This window comes from Colias eurytheme, chromosome 3, assembly GCF_061535395.1.
Source record: "Colias eurytheme isolate Ceu_HAF_F1 chromosome 3, ilColEury1 Martin Lab GWU primary, whole genome shotgun sequence".
In the NCBI taxonomy this organism is placed as follows: domain Eukaryota; kingdom Metazoa; phylum Arthropoda; class Insecta; order Lepidoptera; family Pieridae; genus Colias; species Colias eurytheme.
Window position 1 is genome coordinate 2,637,382 of NC_142982.1, and position 16,039 is coordinate 2,653,420.

Here is a 16,039-nt window from a genome sequence, read left to right on the forward strand (position 1 = left end):
CCATTTTTAGCAAAAAGCAACAAAGTGCAAAGAAATAAAAAATCATGGTGAACTTAGTGGAAGTATGGCGGACGTGATATGGAACAGGAGCTCATTGGAGTAGTATTATATTTAAAAAAAATACGAAAAAATTTCAAGAATTACATTTCTTAGTAGGTGGTAGATAAGTATGTTGTATAAAGAATTTGATGTTGATATTTATTTCATTTGTACTTACTACACCTGTGCGGGAAATTGCTTAGTACTAAAACAGGTTTATATTCATATTTACATAGTAATGTGAGTTTTAATTTCGAAAAATTTTGTGTAAGTATATTAAATTGAGTTCCTGGGTGATCTGGAAACACAATTGGGCCCGGAAGATGGCGCTGCAGTCACTCCTCCTAATCACATGAACCGATTTGGATGAATATTTGTGTGCACATTTCATTGTTGTGGGATGATTGGTTGATTCGTTTTCACATTAGCTAATATTATGTATTTTTGTTGTAAACTTAATTTAATGTTTATAAAACATTATTATTGGTATAAATAAGCCAGTGTTCGTCTCACATTGCTGTACCTGCCTACCTACCCTACTAGGGCCTAACTTTGTTCTGGCTATTTTATTTTGATTATTTGTAATGAATAATTACAATTATAATAGAGTGCAAAAAATAAATACATGCGTCAATATATTTTGTATTTTTTTTTAAACAATTTTTCTATTTAAAAAAATATCATTCCGACCGCGGCTTTGCCCGCTTGGAATTAGGTTATATCGTGAATCCTGTTTTATCCCACAGAAGTGTTCAGTTCGGATAAAAAGTATCCTATGTGTAAATCCAGGCAATTAGCTATATTTTATCAAAATTGGTAATGTAGTCTTGACGTGATTAAGTAACAACTAACAAAAAAATATACAAATTAACATCCAAAGTTTCGCATCAGTTTTACTGTATTAGTTTTACTGTATCTTCCACTCTTGACTTTGACTGAGAAGAATTAGGGTTTATAACTTCTTTCAGAAATAGTACCTTTCATTTCTGGGCATGATGTAATATCTACGTCAGCATCAAATTCTATCTAAATCAATTCAGTAGTCCGCGTTATTGATTACCATTTCATTTTTTCAGAGTAACAATATTTTTTGTTATTTTAAAGATTATTTATAACCTGTATTATTTTGTAATAAAGTAAACATTACGAAATAATAATAATTATTAATAATGTCTAAGTAGTTGTTGGAAAGAAGATTATTTGTTTATAAGCAAGAAAATAAAACCAATAAATCAACAATTGAATAAATGTATAACAATATTATAACTGTATGACGACTCCATACATGTTTGTCCCGAGTCGGCCAGCGGCAGCGCGGCGAGTTTGCAAGAATGACTTCGCGCACACCCGCGTTCGCGATAGCGAGCTATTAGACTCCGCCCGCCAAGCAGTGGATTTTTTTTTGTGTATCGTCTTAACTCAGTGTCTAGGTACTGGATTAAAACTTAAGCTTTTACTCGTTGCCTTTGCAAAATCAAAGCCATTCAGCTTAGTTAATTAGCTATAGTTTTAAGTACCTACTACAGAAACTTATTCTCTTTCGAGTTTCTTATCTTTATTATGTGTTGGATTCGCTGGCAATTCGCCAAGTATTACGAAATCGTTTAGAATGCGCGAACGTTCACTGTCTGAGATGTTTAGTGATTCAATCGCAAAGGATTTTATTCAGTTTTGTACAGAGTATTTACGAGACAATCTTTTTGATTGGCTCATTTATGTATTTGGGTGGAATGAACTGGAATACATTTGTACGCTAGATGTAGCAAAGTATGAGTGGTGCTTGCGAAAATGTTTTTCTTTTTGCGTCATTACTTTAGCGATAGATTGTAAGGAATATTTTGACACTGATATTTTCCCCCACTGGTCACATGTTTAGTATAAATATGTGAGCTCTTGTTTTAATAAGGATATGAAAACGTAGTAGTACAGTAACAGGAAACATAGATTACATTTTTTCACTTGATTAGGTACTGTCTAGCAAAATATGTCATACAAAATGTATGGTTTTAATTCTATATTATCATCTACAAATAGTATTCACCCATCAAAGAAAAATTGTTTTTTGTGTTGTTTGTACGTATTGTACAATGTAATTATATACAAACAACAGATAATTGTCCTAAAAATTGAGTTTAAACATTATCCCGGTCCTACGCTCAGAAATTGCTAAAATCACAAGACCAAATACTGTAGGGCAAAAATATTACATAATAGTATTTTCTGTCCAAAAGAAATGCCTTAAGATAGGTATTGTTGTATCATTAATGATACTAAAATTGTCATTTGTGTTATTCTTTTGCTATCATAATAATTAGAAATAACCATTTTTTTCGACATCAATTACGCTTTTTGATAAATAAGAAATTTAAATGATTCTTTTTATCTTTACCTTGTGAAGTCAACTATATTAACGTAACTTCTTCTTCTTTGTCGATTCACTCTTGGCAGAGTGGTCGTGGTCACGTTGAGACGTCCACATCGGTGGTAGAGGCGGACACAGCTTTCCGCACGATCTCCCGCCATCTCTTCCTGTTACTAGACTGTCTGGCGCAGTCTGATACGCGAATTCCTACAGCAGATTTCACTTGGTCGGTCCAGCGCATTGGTGATATTAACGTAACAATGATATTTAATTACCAGCGCTTTGATGTGGCAGAAGTTATACAGTTCGCCCGATAGGAGACCAGAAACTCCACACGGGAACTGTGTAACTTGTCGCATATTATTTTAATCCCTACTAAGTATATAATATTATAAATGCGAAAGTAACTCTGTCTGTCTGTCTGTCTGTTATGCTTTCCCGCTTAAACCTCTCAACCGATTTTGATGAAATTTGGCACAGTCAATCTTTAGACCCTGAGAAAGAACATAGGCCTTTTATTGCGAAATATGAACCACGGGCGAAGCCGGGGCGGACCGATAGTTGTGCTATAAAGTTTTTAATATCTTGCGTAGTGAAAGTTTCAGTTGAGTTTCTTACAGGTTGAGTCAGCGTGTCTCAAAGAAGACATTTTCAAAGGCTTGCGCGTAGTATATTAATAGCATAAGTTTAGGAATAAAGTTGGTAAAGTTTTATCTCTGTGTGGTTAGGTATAATACAGAGTAATGAGTTCAATCTCTAGGAACATAAGATTGCTTCTAGCAGAAAAAGTAATTCTTAGTGTGTGCATAATCCGTGTACAAAGAAAAGGATTTTATGTGAAAATAAATTTATTACCTAGAGAAAATTTTGAATTAAAGTAAAACGTTGAACGGCTTTCACATCATAACTTAAAACTACATAGATAATAATATGTCTAAAACTAGGTACATAATATGTCTATAATCATACTATTACGACTTAGGGCTGATTTTTCAATCCTTAGTTAATACTTATTCGTCGAATAACGTATTAAACTTCAATTTCAAAAATGTATTCTTTGCCCGTCTTTGACAGTTTACGAGTGACATTTTAATATTATCGTGTAATACTTTATTGAGCGGATAAGTTTTAACCATGGATTGAAAAATCGGCCCTAAAATTCCTAATAAAGAGTCCTTGAGGTTTGCCAACTGCTACTCCCAAAATTATTGTGGAGAAACTTGTACATTTTACTTTTGATCAAGAAAATACGTAGATATCAAAAAGTATAAAGGTTCAAAGAAATATGATGTTGATAAGAATTATTACGAATTCAGATTTATAACCTTTTGTGTCCGTAAAATTTTGAACTTACGCCAAACTTCTTTAAAACCAATATTCTAATAAATAATGTCTGTAAAATCTTCTTTCTTTATTTCTTACCTAGCTGTGCCCCGCAGTTTTACCCGCATTGCTCAGCTCCTGTTGGTTTTAGCGTGATGATATATCCTCCTTCCTCGATAAATGGGCTATCTAACACCGAATGAATTTTTCAAATCGGACCAGTAGTACCTGAGATTAAGACATTAAAACAAACAAATAAACCCTTCAAATTTATAATATTAGTAGAGATAATATGGAATCACAGGAAAATAAAACAAATAGATACGTTTCATACACATTTATTACAATTTCATCTACGTACATCAAAAATATATCGTCGGTAAAGAAAAAGGAAAATATTTTGTATTAGTTTATGAAAATCGTGTATATTTACAATAAGTGCTGTCTACTTGAAAACAATGCTTTAAACCGCTTAAAAATAGTTAAATTTTTACATTTATGTACTACAATTTAGTAAGCGTAGTTTGTAATCAGGCATTTACCGGTATTTACCGGTTACGATTTTACGATTATTTTTAGCTAAAATACATAACTATTTTACACGTGCCAACAAATGCATAAAAATTATGTTAATACTTATTATACAATGATAATTAATTTATTTAACAAGCATTTATACATTTAACTATTATCAAATTGAAGAGTAATGAAAATGTATTATAAAATTGAATTATAAGCGTACAGGCTCAAAACTGTATTTTCAATATTTTTGCAAGCGTTAGTTTTACAATAATATCACCAAAACATTATTTTACAATAAAGACGTAATGACAAATATTTTCAGTAGCATTGAAAACAGACATACAATATAAAGAAATTATAAGAAAATAAGATTTAAATAATACAAAGTTTAACGCCATTTTGTTTTCGAAGGAGGTTATATTGAAAAAGTTGAAGTTTGCAATTCGCGAACTGACTTCGGAATTGGATGTTTTTATCGTCTGAGTTACGACCGTTCGCATTGCAAGTAAATGGATTCAAGTGGATTACTTTTTTTTCATCATTTATAGAATTTATTTAGTATATTCTAATAAATTATATATTCACTCACTTCTTATTGAAGTGAACCTTACGTCACATCATGGTGTATGGCGACGATTTTGGTATCTTTGAATCTTGCCAAAGAAGTTTCACTTCTGAATCGTGTGCTCGGCAGTCGGCACATACGCTCATTTTTATTATTTATCAATATTTAATGTGTACTCGATTTATTCAAATGATACGGTCTAAATAAGAAAATAATCTTTTTTTTAAATTAATTTTTGAAAAACTCAGAAATATTCTAGGACACAGAATAAAAGTTAAAAAATTAGGAACACCCAAAGGTACAACTAAAATATTGAGGTTGCTTGATGGTTACTGAAAATTGACCTAGTTTTTAATAAATTTTGGACAGCACAAAGTTTTTAATTAACCTATACTTTCTATGTTTTTACCTCTGAAATGTTTATTAAACCCAGTTGGAAATATCTATGTTATCTTCTATTTGCAAGTCAATAATGCCACAGACTATATTTAGTAATTAGCGACGCTTAAGCACTTTCCCAGTCTAGTTCTTTACAAATCGTATCATTTCCTAGTTCTTTAACTACTTAATCTACTTCCTTATTCATTAAATCTTGCTCCAAGAGCATTGCATCAACGTTTTATGTATGCAATAAAAGTTTTAATTCATGCATTTATCTTTTAGGATTTTCTTATTTTAAATTAATTAAATTTTAATGACTTATTTTAATTTGGTAATGCTGTGTATAGCAGCATTGAATACTACCTTCTTAGGATAATTATGTAGAGATAAACTACGATAACATGGCGCGCCCCTCCAAATTACTGTTTCAATGTGTGTAGTGACATCCTTACGAAGGAGTTTGTATGTAGTTGTACGTATTCGTCTTTAGTACTTTACGTCCAGATTTGTTGGTCAACTAATCATAAGTTGCCGAGCGCCCAAGACAACGCACGTGTCGTTTTCATAGAATACGTCAGTGCAGCGCCATTACTAATAATAATGAGCGATTAGAGCGTGACTAGTCGAGCAACAAATCCGTGGATTTGTTTTTGTTTGACGGCCGTCTCATTACGCACACATGCGCTGTGAATCTTGGTGGTGCATTGTAAATACTTTCACAAGTACATACTTTCAAACGTTTTGAATTTTGGAGGGGCGCGCCATGTTATCGAAGTTTATCTCTACATGTTGACTAGAAACTTCGATTGACATTGACAAGTCTTTTAAATTTTTTGAATTAATCTATGTGCAGTTATTACGACAAAATATATTAATTTATAATGTAAGTATGAAATGAATAGAGAATATTGTTAAAGAAGCTTCCAAAATTAGTATACTGAATGTATACTGATTGTTTATGTTAAAACTAAAGATTAATTATAAATTTGTTGATCTTGACTAAAAGACCGTTAGGTGAAAATTGTAATCACTGAACTGAAATATGAATTCTAATGAGTCCATTTAGTTAGAGTTAAAGCAAGGGACCTTGTTGTGTAGGTTTAGTAAATTCAGTGATATCGTAGTTTGAGTATAGTCACAAAATAAGTGTAGATTTTTATCATAAATATAATTTATCTGAAACATTGAGGATAGACATACAAAGGCTCTGATTCTTATTAGGTAGGTATATCAAAATTTATCTACAGTACATAATTTCTATTGACTGTGCATTATATAATGTAATGAAGGAAACATCTTAAAACACTACTTTCAAATATACAATATTAACATACTATGATTGCCGGCAATATAAATACAGTATTAACAAAGAAAACGTCATACGTACTATAAATATACAATACTACAACTAACTACTGACTTACTACGATTGCCGGCGTCGATCTATACAACACACGGCTCTCTTTAAATTCTCCGCAAAACCACCTCTATGCATTTGGACCTCAACTTTACAAGCATGTATAGCGTTGATCATGTGATCTGACTCAGTCTTTTCACCCTGCCTAGTGTCAACAAACTCATCGTCGGATCACGTATCAGAACCGGGGTATTTCTCTATGAGATCCAATTCTTCGTCATTACGTTTCACTGTGGGTATTTCTCGCTGCCCAGTTACTTTGACGGGTCTATCTATTTGATTCTCAATATTCACTAGAACGTCGGCTATACATCGATGATCTTCTGGTGATTTCTCTTCGCCGTCCTCGAAGGCGGTGTTCTGTGTGCCATCACGGTTGTTGTTCTGTTTATCCTTTTCATCTGCTTTGCTTTCGTCTTCTTCGCTGTTCTCTTTGCCTTCGAGTATCATTTTGTGTGTCGCTTCTTCTATGACGCTGTCGGTTGGGGCTTCGTTAATGCATGAGTGTGTGAGTGTGAATGGCAATTTCACGGACACTTCTCCAACTATGGGGCCAAGGGTGAGTTTTACTTTTACGTAATAGGATACGTAAATAGCAAATACGTTGCGATCTTCTGGCGAATTTGGGTTACATAGAACCGTTGAAGCCAGGCTGGCGCCAGATTTGGAGTAGGAATCTTCGAGTGCTATCCAATTTTTGGTAACTCCTGTAAACAATAATTTAAATTAAGCGGGCATATTTGTTTATATCTTGCAGGATCATCTCAAAATCAAAATTCTATTTACTAAAGTATAAAAAATAAAATATTTAATGATTTAATAAATCCCTTTTTAAGAGTTCGTATTAAAGCGAATTTAAAAATTATTAAATTCGAATTAAACGAACACTCGCAAAAGGGAGTTTATGGATTATATTAATAAAATGAGGTACATAATAAATTATTCCAACAGCATTGAAGTTCTTGGAAATTATATTACTTTTTACGACAATTTCCTAGAAATTTATCTTGCAGAACACGTGCTTTCTATAAAAAGGATGTACAAAACGAATTGTGCACAAGTATAATAATATGTCAAAGCAAATAGTTGATGAATTGTGCACAAGTATGTACTTGTGCACAATTCATCAACTATTTTAAGTTATGTAACTTATTGTTGAATTATTCACCTCTGTACGGAGTCAGGGAGTACGTGTCCTTGTGGGTTTGGTTCGGTAATATCGGAGTGCCGTCCCCTCTCAGCAGAGCGACTACGTTCTTGAACTTTCCGTTGGAGAACATACATACATCCACGTGCTGGATTATGAGGACCTATAACAAGATACATGTGGTTGATAAAGTTTAGATTAATAGTTATTGAGTTTTTGATATTTTTTAAATATTATAATGCAAGAATTTCTCTTTTTTGAGTTCTCATAAGTACGTATTTAGTTATAAGTATGATTCCACGTCAGGCGTTACTTATAATGATGTATCATTATAAGTAACGCCTGAATCAATATTTGAAATTCAAACCATAATACGTAGATTGTCCATGTCAAAGCATTAGCACACAAAACATTAAAGACCTGTTAAGTATTAATATACAGAAAGCATTTCCGAACCTTTGTATACAATTACTAAGAGTTACGTTGAATACCTCCGTACATACAGGGTTCTAATATTAAACTAGATATATAAGATGATCGAATCTCAAACTCATTATCCATTGAAGTGCTCAATTAATCACCTCAAAGAGGTTTCCAGGGATAGGTTTTGTCCCTGTAAGTATTAATTATCGTAACAAATGATAGTGTCGAGTGTTGTGGTGTCAACAGCCTATTTATCATCAGATTACATTCTATATAATTTGAAGGTTAGCTGATGTAATTATGGGACAGCTAAACTGTTGTTTAGATGAGTTCGGCTACAGCGGGTTAAGCTCCGTTTAGTTAGTATTTGAGTTTGGACAAATAGGACTGTTAGTTTTCTGATGTTTTGTTTGCAAGTATGTTTCAGAAAATCGTTTTTAATATTTCTTTTGGACCTTTGTGGTCATGGTTTGATTGTCTTGTATGTAGAGTTCTGAACTGAACACTGTGAGTCTATTAAAAATTAAAATAAATGTATTAAAAATTACACAAGTAGATTTTGCCAGGCAAATTCTAGGTTATCTAAATATAACCGAGAACATCATATGAATACATTGCTAAAAAAGTATAGAAATAAAATAACGAAATGGAAAAACCAGTAAAGTTTTTCACAACTCTACTAGCTTTATGACATAATATTAAATTTAAAAGTTTTTATTTGATAATAAAGTATTCCTCAACTGGGTTCTGCCATTGCTATATTCGAGTTTGAAATAACTTTAAAATTATTATATGAGGTGGAAATCGTGCCACGCTGAGCTAAAAACTGCTCAATTTACCACAAAACTATATCTTTTGTACACAAGGTTAGCGTAAAGTTTTAAACCGTTTGAAGATTTAAAAATAAATGTAATAAAATCCACATTTAATGGTCTTTGATTATTTTATGTAAACCCACGTTTAAAATACTTTCGAGTGAAATCATTTTCATGTATAAATAGAATTAAGTATTTGTCTATTTAACAAGTGATAACTGCGTTAAAAACAACCGACTTCAAACTTGCACTTGCAACATTTACAAATATAGACAAAAATGCTCATAAAATAAAAACTACTGGGCCTATCCGAATAAAATTTTTATGGGACCAATTCGACACCATCCCGCATCGAACAAAAAAAGAATCACGTAAATCGGTTCAGAAACCTCGGAGTAATCGGTGTACATACATAAAAAAAAACATACTGGCCGAATTGATAACCTCCTCCTTTTTTTTGAAGTCGGTTAATAAAAATGAATCGCTTATTTGCCACACGTATTTTTTTTATTATATTCCTTGAAGTAAGAGGATGATTCTTATCTATGGAGAGAAAACGTAAATAAAACTACTTTCATGTAGTTACCATTACATTATAAGTATATTTTTATTTTAGCTTATACATCAATCATTCTATGAAATTTCTAGAAACAAAATCGAATTTCAATACTCGTTTATTTGTTAGAACGTGAGCTTGTAAACAAATAAAATAACATAGAAATAACCCGAGCAACTGAAATAAAAGCTGGCCGAGTTTCCGTTTACAATCGATCATGTACTGTGCCAACATGCGAAATACGAACAGTAATTCTTGTTTCATTTCCATACTGTAGTGTTATTCGGTAGTTAACTGAAGTAATTTTGTAACGGTAGTAAAATGGGGCATATAATAATTTAACGTAGAAATATATTGTAACGATCGTAAAATGGGAAATATAATTATTTATGTAGAACCGTATAAATATTAATGTGAAGTCCTGTGTCCATTAGTGGGGTAAGGCGCAGATGCATTATGCATACATCTGTTTCATTGATCGATTTTTTTCTTTAGGGATAAGTAGTTTTTTCTTCATCTCCACCGGGAATCGAACCCAGGACCCCACGGTTCTACGCTCACGCGTCAATCAAGCTGTACCAAGGAGGCGGATAAATATTGAAAGGTTTTTTAAATATTTCGGTATATCTTACAGCAGTGTTGCATGTGGGGGTAAACATTAGTATTACAGTCTTGCCTTTAATACATTTATACCGCAAGGGACTGGAACATGCTTCCGAAATATGTGTATTCTTCAAGCGTAGAGTGAACGGGTAAGTTCTAGGGAAGCACATACCATTTTAGACCACATCTTATCTTATCTTTATAAGACGCGAGATTGTGGTCAAGCGCTTGCATATCTACAGTAAAAAAAGATTTGTAGTTAGTCCGTGTTTTGTAATAAGACGGTAAGTAACAAAAATGCTCCTATGCTTGTTCTAACATAAAATGTTTGTTGATTGTGCAATTTGTACGTTGTTCGTAAAAAGCTTTTCGTCTGAATTGCTATGTCCTATACGTTATTCAAGTATTGTTTTCGTGACAAAGTGACATGTCCTTCTTCAAGGGCTTTCTGTCTATATATCCTAATTAGTCCCAAACTTATTAAGCGGTCTAAACACGACAACTCTACTCACGAGACATACCTTCTATGAAATAAAAATAATCTACTACATATATAAAATAAGTCGGGCTTTCCTTCCTGACGCTATAACTCCAGAACGCACGAACCGATTTACACGGTATTGCATTCGTTGGAAAGGTGTGGTTTATAGCAAAGAAAGGGTTCTCTGGTGGTGAAACGGAGTTCGCCCGGTTTGCTAGTTGTATCTAATATGTATTCAATATTATTTCTCACAATATGCACTTTAGTAGAACTTTGTTAAGTTTTAGTTTAGGAATTGGAAAGTATATTTCTTAATCGCCCACACAAAGCATACATTATATTATATGAATAGGCTGTTTCAATCTGTCTGTATTATTATGTATTCTTTGGTACAGTGCCAATAGTTAAGCCCTTGAAAGTAGCTTTCAAGGCTTCTAGTTCGATAACTATTTATAAAAATCAAAGCCTGCATGATGATGTCATAATTCGTTATATATTATTATAATATTGGAAATAAAATTTCTTACATTAGATGTTTATGCGCGTTTTTCCGCTCCTATTGATACTTCCTCGATTAATGGGCTATCTAACACTGAAAAAATTTTCAGATCGAACCAGCAGTTCCTGACTTTAGCGGTTTGGAGCAAACAAACAATTTGTTCAGCTTTATAATACTAGTATAATCAACGCATATAATATTTAAATATAAATGGGTATTATGAATTCATAAACCGTATTATACGAATTAATCCAGTAATTCACACACTTGAATAACCAATTGATTCAGAGCGATATCGGTTGTGACCCGAATTCGAGAAATTCGGTTAGAGGTAATACAAACCAATTCGTATAGCTCTTAATATAGCTGGCTTATTGTTAACTGCGGAATCATTAAGAGATTGTGGTGAATATTGTTGAGATTAAATCAATAATCGTTTGAATTTATAAATTTCATATGCTTGACTCGTGTGGGAATTTGTTTACAAAGAAATTCTTAGCAACATGGTTGAGATTTTGGCACTAGTTTCAGTGAGTCAGGCTTCGAGATGACTTACGACATGCTTACGACTTTGTGCCTATTGTGTTTCTGTTTAGAATATAGACCTAAGTAATTATAGTACTGAGAACATTACTGCGAGGGAATGTAAAGATTTTTATTGTTTCTATTTTTATTAAAAGCACAGTAATACCCCAAACTTACGCGATAAGCTAGGCTATGATAGTGTGTACCTAAGTTAGGTTGTATCGTAATATGTATATGAATTATTTACTTATTTATATGAATTAAATACTTAGTATAATCGTTTAAAATCAACCAAAATTCACAATACCATATATCCATTGGAAGTCTTTGATAATAATTAGTTTACATTCCAAATGTGCATGTTTATCTGTATTTTTGTATTGGTTCAATACATTGCTTTCACGTTCATGAATAAATATTTGGTAATTACTATTGTTAAGTGATGCAGGTTGGTTTAAGTATTAGTTTTTTACTAATTGAGCTCATTAAAATTTGTATGAATTGGGATTAGAAACCTAACCTAACCTAACCTAACGGCTAACCTAACCTAAACTTGATTTTTTTGGCGCGTCGACGGAGCCCCGCTTCGCGGGGCTCCTATATCTGTTTAGTTTTTTTTTTAAGAAACCTAACCTAACCTAACGGCTAACCTAACCTAAACTTGATTTTTTTTTGCGCGTCGACGGAGCCCCGCGAAAAATGTATTGAGTGGAGTTTAAAAGCATTTATGGGAAATGTGTAAGTAGATAAATAGCATGTTTCACTTATAAAATTGTTTCTTCGAATTTTGTCTGTAAACTAAAAGGTTCTTATCGTAAGATATTTATTTCAAATATAATAATATATGTGCTTATTACAACATAAGCGACATTTAATACTGTAATAAATACAAAAGATGAATATGTTTCTACTTTCTATAATATTTTTTTATGGCGACATGGCTGAGTTCTTTCGAAAAGTGGATGGATATTATTTATTAGCTATATAAGTAGTATGTGATATTGAATGGATTATTAGAATATAACATATTAATATAATACTGTCTAATCTTTTTATGTGTTTATATTTTTAGTTAATCTTACTTAATAATATTGTGAACCTTTTGAAGTAAAACTTATTTAGGCGCGTTGTAAAATTTCAAGGTCTCGTCATGGCAATACTGTCACGTCATGGAGTAAGGCGGCGATTTTGGTATCCTTGAATCTTGCCAAATAAGTTTCACTTCTGACACGTGTGCTCGGCACACACCCTTTTTTGCACGCCTCATAAGCGAAGCGTTGAGGTGGGTACTACTGTCACTTCGCGCAAAACATCTGATTTTTCAAACTTAAAATGTCTTTATGTATCATACATTGCACTTGTAAGATAATACATACACACACATATTAAGAAAAAACACTATTTTTAACGTTCATGATATTTTTGATGTCATTTTTGTTATTTAAACTAGTTAAAAAACAGTTTAAAAAAGTTCTGTCTTGGACGTCCGTGTGTGCGGATCCTTTTTCTTGTTAACACGATAGCGACCGAAATACTTTACTAATCGAGTCTTTTTTTTTCTCTTACGCTTGAGTATGCTCAGGAATAGAACCCTTTCATTTTTCAGGGTCTGATTCGATGTGATTCGATTGTTTTTAAATAAACAAAAATAATAATTAATAAATATTTATTAAAAAAAAAAAAATATGAGGCGTGCACTTTTGGATTTTCCAAATTATTTCTAAATATTAATGGAAAATATGAACAAACCTTTATCCGTCTGATGGTTTTGGATGAATGATTGGCGATCACCACACTGACGTTCACAGCTTCGCCGTGAGAGTACGTCGCTTTGTCCAACCAGGCTTCTAGTTCCACCCTGTTTGTTAATAATAATACAAGTATAAATTACAAGAATACATACATAATTTGGGCAACCTAATACAGAGTTTACAGAGCTAGCCGGCTCTATGTCCACTATCTCTATTAAATGGGAAAGATTCTTTGTTTGTTTATCGGTTACGGTTTAAATCAATAACTACATGATCAGTTTTATAAATTACAAGCTTCCGCCCACGACTTTGTACGTGCATCCCCGTTTTTCCTTGTTCCCGCAAGAACTTCGGGAAATCCTTTCTTAGCGGAACATCTACCTGCATGCCAAATTTCAGCCCGATACGTCCAGGGTTTGGGCTGTGCGTTGATAGATCACTATATCAGTCACCTTTGAGTTTTATATAAGTATATAGATTTTATCAGAAAGCTTACTTCTATATCGAGTAAAATAGTATTGTTCCGAGGCAACTCGGGTGATGCTTCAGGAGTGGCTAGTTCTAAAATAAAGTAAGAACAACTAAGACGGTTTAAGAATTAAAATTTAATGAAGTCGTTTGGAATACGTCAGCAGACGACGACAAACAAAGATTTGAGTTTCTTAGTAGTAGTTAAACTTTAAAGTATTAAAAAGTTACGTTATTGTTACACTGTTGTTGTTATTAAAACATTTTTAATACAAACAGAATTAGATCTAGTTTTTATATCTTGTTGTCAAAGCTCAATCAATCATTGATCCCATATTCCATTTTAAGTGTTCAAAATACACAAAAGCATGATATTGTATCAAAATAAAACAGATAAGTAAAAAATTTAAATTTACGCTATGAAAAATGAATAAGCGTTTTTGGAAGTCAAAACAACAAAGAGGCTTTTCCTTTCTATACATTTCCGATTCAATGAATAGAACATGAGTTCATTGAATCTGTGTAGATTAAAACAAATTGAAACATTACAATTTCAACAGAATTTATTATTTATTTTATTATTTTCATAAAAGTGAATAATCCTTTTGCGTGGTCGTAAGCTATCATAATAAAGAAATTACAGATAGAGAAATTTTATTCTAATTATTAAATGTTAGAGATTAATTAATTTGGATGTTTATCTAATCCCTTATTAAGAAGTACATAATGTTAATATTATGCGTCTATTTAATGATCCTGGAATTAATTTTGATAAATATTTAATTCCATATAAAGCTAAAAATATATTAACTTCCTTTAAGACTTCTTTAATTCGTTTTCATTATAAGGTACATCTATTTTCTGTCTCTCATCGCTGCGTAATATTGTTTAACAGAACCTCTCACAAACATTTTCAAAAGACTTCCAAAAGATATCTTTGTAACAATGTGTTTGATTAAAAAAATCCTACATTTGATATTCTGAATTCTCATATCCGCAAAAATCTTGGATTTATACATTTTCATTACGAACGAAATAGGTTTAATATAAATCTGGAGTGGAGGAGATTGAAATTAGTTACCGGAATATTTCCATCACAACGCGTATGATTTTCAATTGCTCTTACAAATATAACATACTTTATATACTAACATACATTATACATATATACATAATACAATATAATCCATAGATACTAATATTATAAATGCGAAAGTAACTCTGTCTGTCTGTCTGTTACTCAATCACGCCTAAACTACTGAACCAATTTGCATGAAATTTGGTATGGAGATATTTTGATACCCGGGAAAGGACATAGGCTACCTTTTATTGCGAAATATGTACCACGGGAGAAGCCGGGGCGGACCTCTAGTATAACATATTTTATTCTTAAACATAAAAGTACATTTAATATACTCTACACACAATCTACGTGTTTTCATAAAACAATACATAAAATTCCTTGTTCCCTTCTAATTATTATCTTAAAATCTTCTCAATTTATAAAAGCGACGCGACAAAATTAAACAACGAATTCCCTTTGTAATAGCGTATCGTTTCAAGGTTATATATTAATTTCACAAAAACACTATAAAAGCTAAGCTTCTTGAATATTAAAACAAGACAAATTAGATTTTTACCTCCCGTCGGATAGTAGGAACGGCTTTTCCACGGAGGCCCGAGGTGGCGTCGGCTCCATATTCTCTGTGAAGATAAACGGACTTTTAAATTAAATATGAATTTTTGATGAGTAAGGGAACACCTCTGCTATTCCATTTGGGTTAAGAGCTAGTTAGCAGTGACGTAGCTATAGTTTAAGAGGCCCTGTTTACGAATTAGGGCTGTTACTTCGTTACTTCGTTACTTCGTACCAGTTTGAAACTGTTGAGAGTATTAAAATTAGATTAGATATTGAAAATAATATAAATTCTATAAATTAAAGGTAAAACGTAAATTTTTTTTTATGTATATGTTATTGTTATAATTATGGTTATTTTCTTTGAAATAAAAAATAGTAATATCTACATTCTTATATTCGGAGCTAGAGCAATACAATAATACAACACTATCCTTCGTATGTATTTTTATTTGTACGTTGATTAAATAATATAAAATACTGAGAAAACCCTCAAATTATATCTCATAATTAAAAAAAAATTAAA

The 16,039-nt window shown here is 32.2% G+C and overlaps 1 protein-coding gene across 1 annotated transcript; it reads right to left on the reverse strand.

The window, feature by feature from the left end:
* Positions 1-5,981: 5,981 nt before the first annotated feature.
* Positions 5,982-15,577, reverse strand: LOC149909402 (arrestin homolog). The gene is made up of 4 exons (XM_090119388.1): positions 15,518-15,577; positions 13,408-13,516; positions 7,778-7,919; positions 5,982-7,316 (listed from the first exon to the last, which is right to left on the reverse strand). The coding sequence occupies exons 1-4, from the start codon at positions 15,574-15,576 to the stop codon at positions 6,781-6,783; spliced, it is 846 nt and encodes a 281-aa protein (XP_089975514.1). The 5' UTR covers position 15,577; the 3' UTR covers positions 5,982-6,780.
* Positions 15,578-16,039: the final 462 nt, after the last annotated feature.

Excerpts from the sequence above, each read along its gene's own strand:
- LOC149909402 (XM_090119388.1), bottom strand. The coding sequence starts at position 15,576 with ATGGAGCCGACGCCACCTCGGGCCTCCGTGGAAAAGCCGTTCCTACTA. Across the intron at positions 7,920-13,407 it reads AAACCATCAGACGGATAAAG|GTCCTCATAATCCAGCACGT; the intron begins GTTTGTTCATAT and ends ATCTTGTTATAG. Across the intron at positions 7,317-7,777 it reads CTCCCTGACTCCGTACAGAG|GAGTTACCAAAAATTGGATA; the intron begins GTGAATAATTCA and ends TATTGTTTACAG.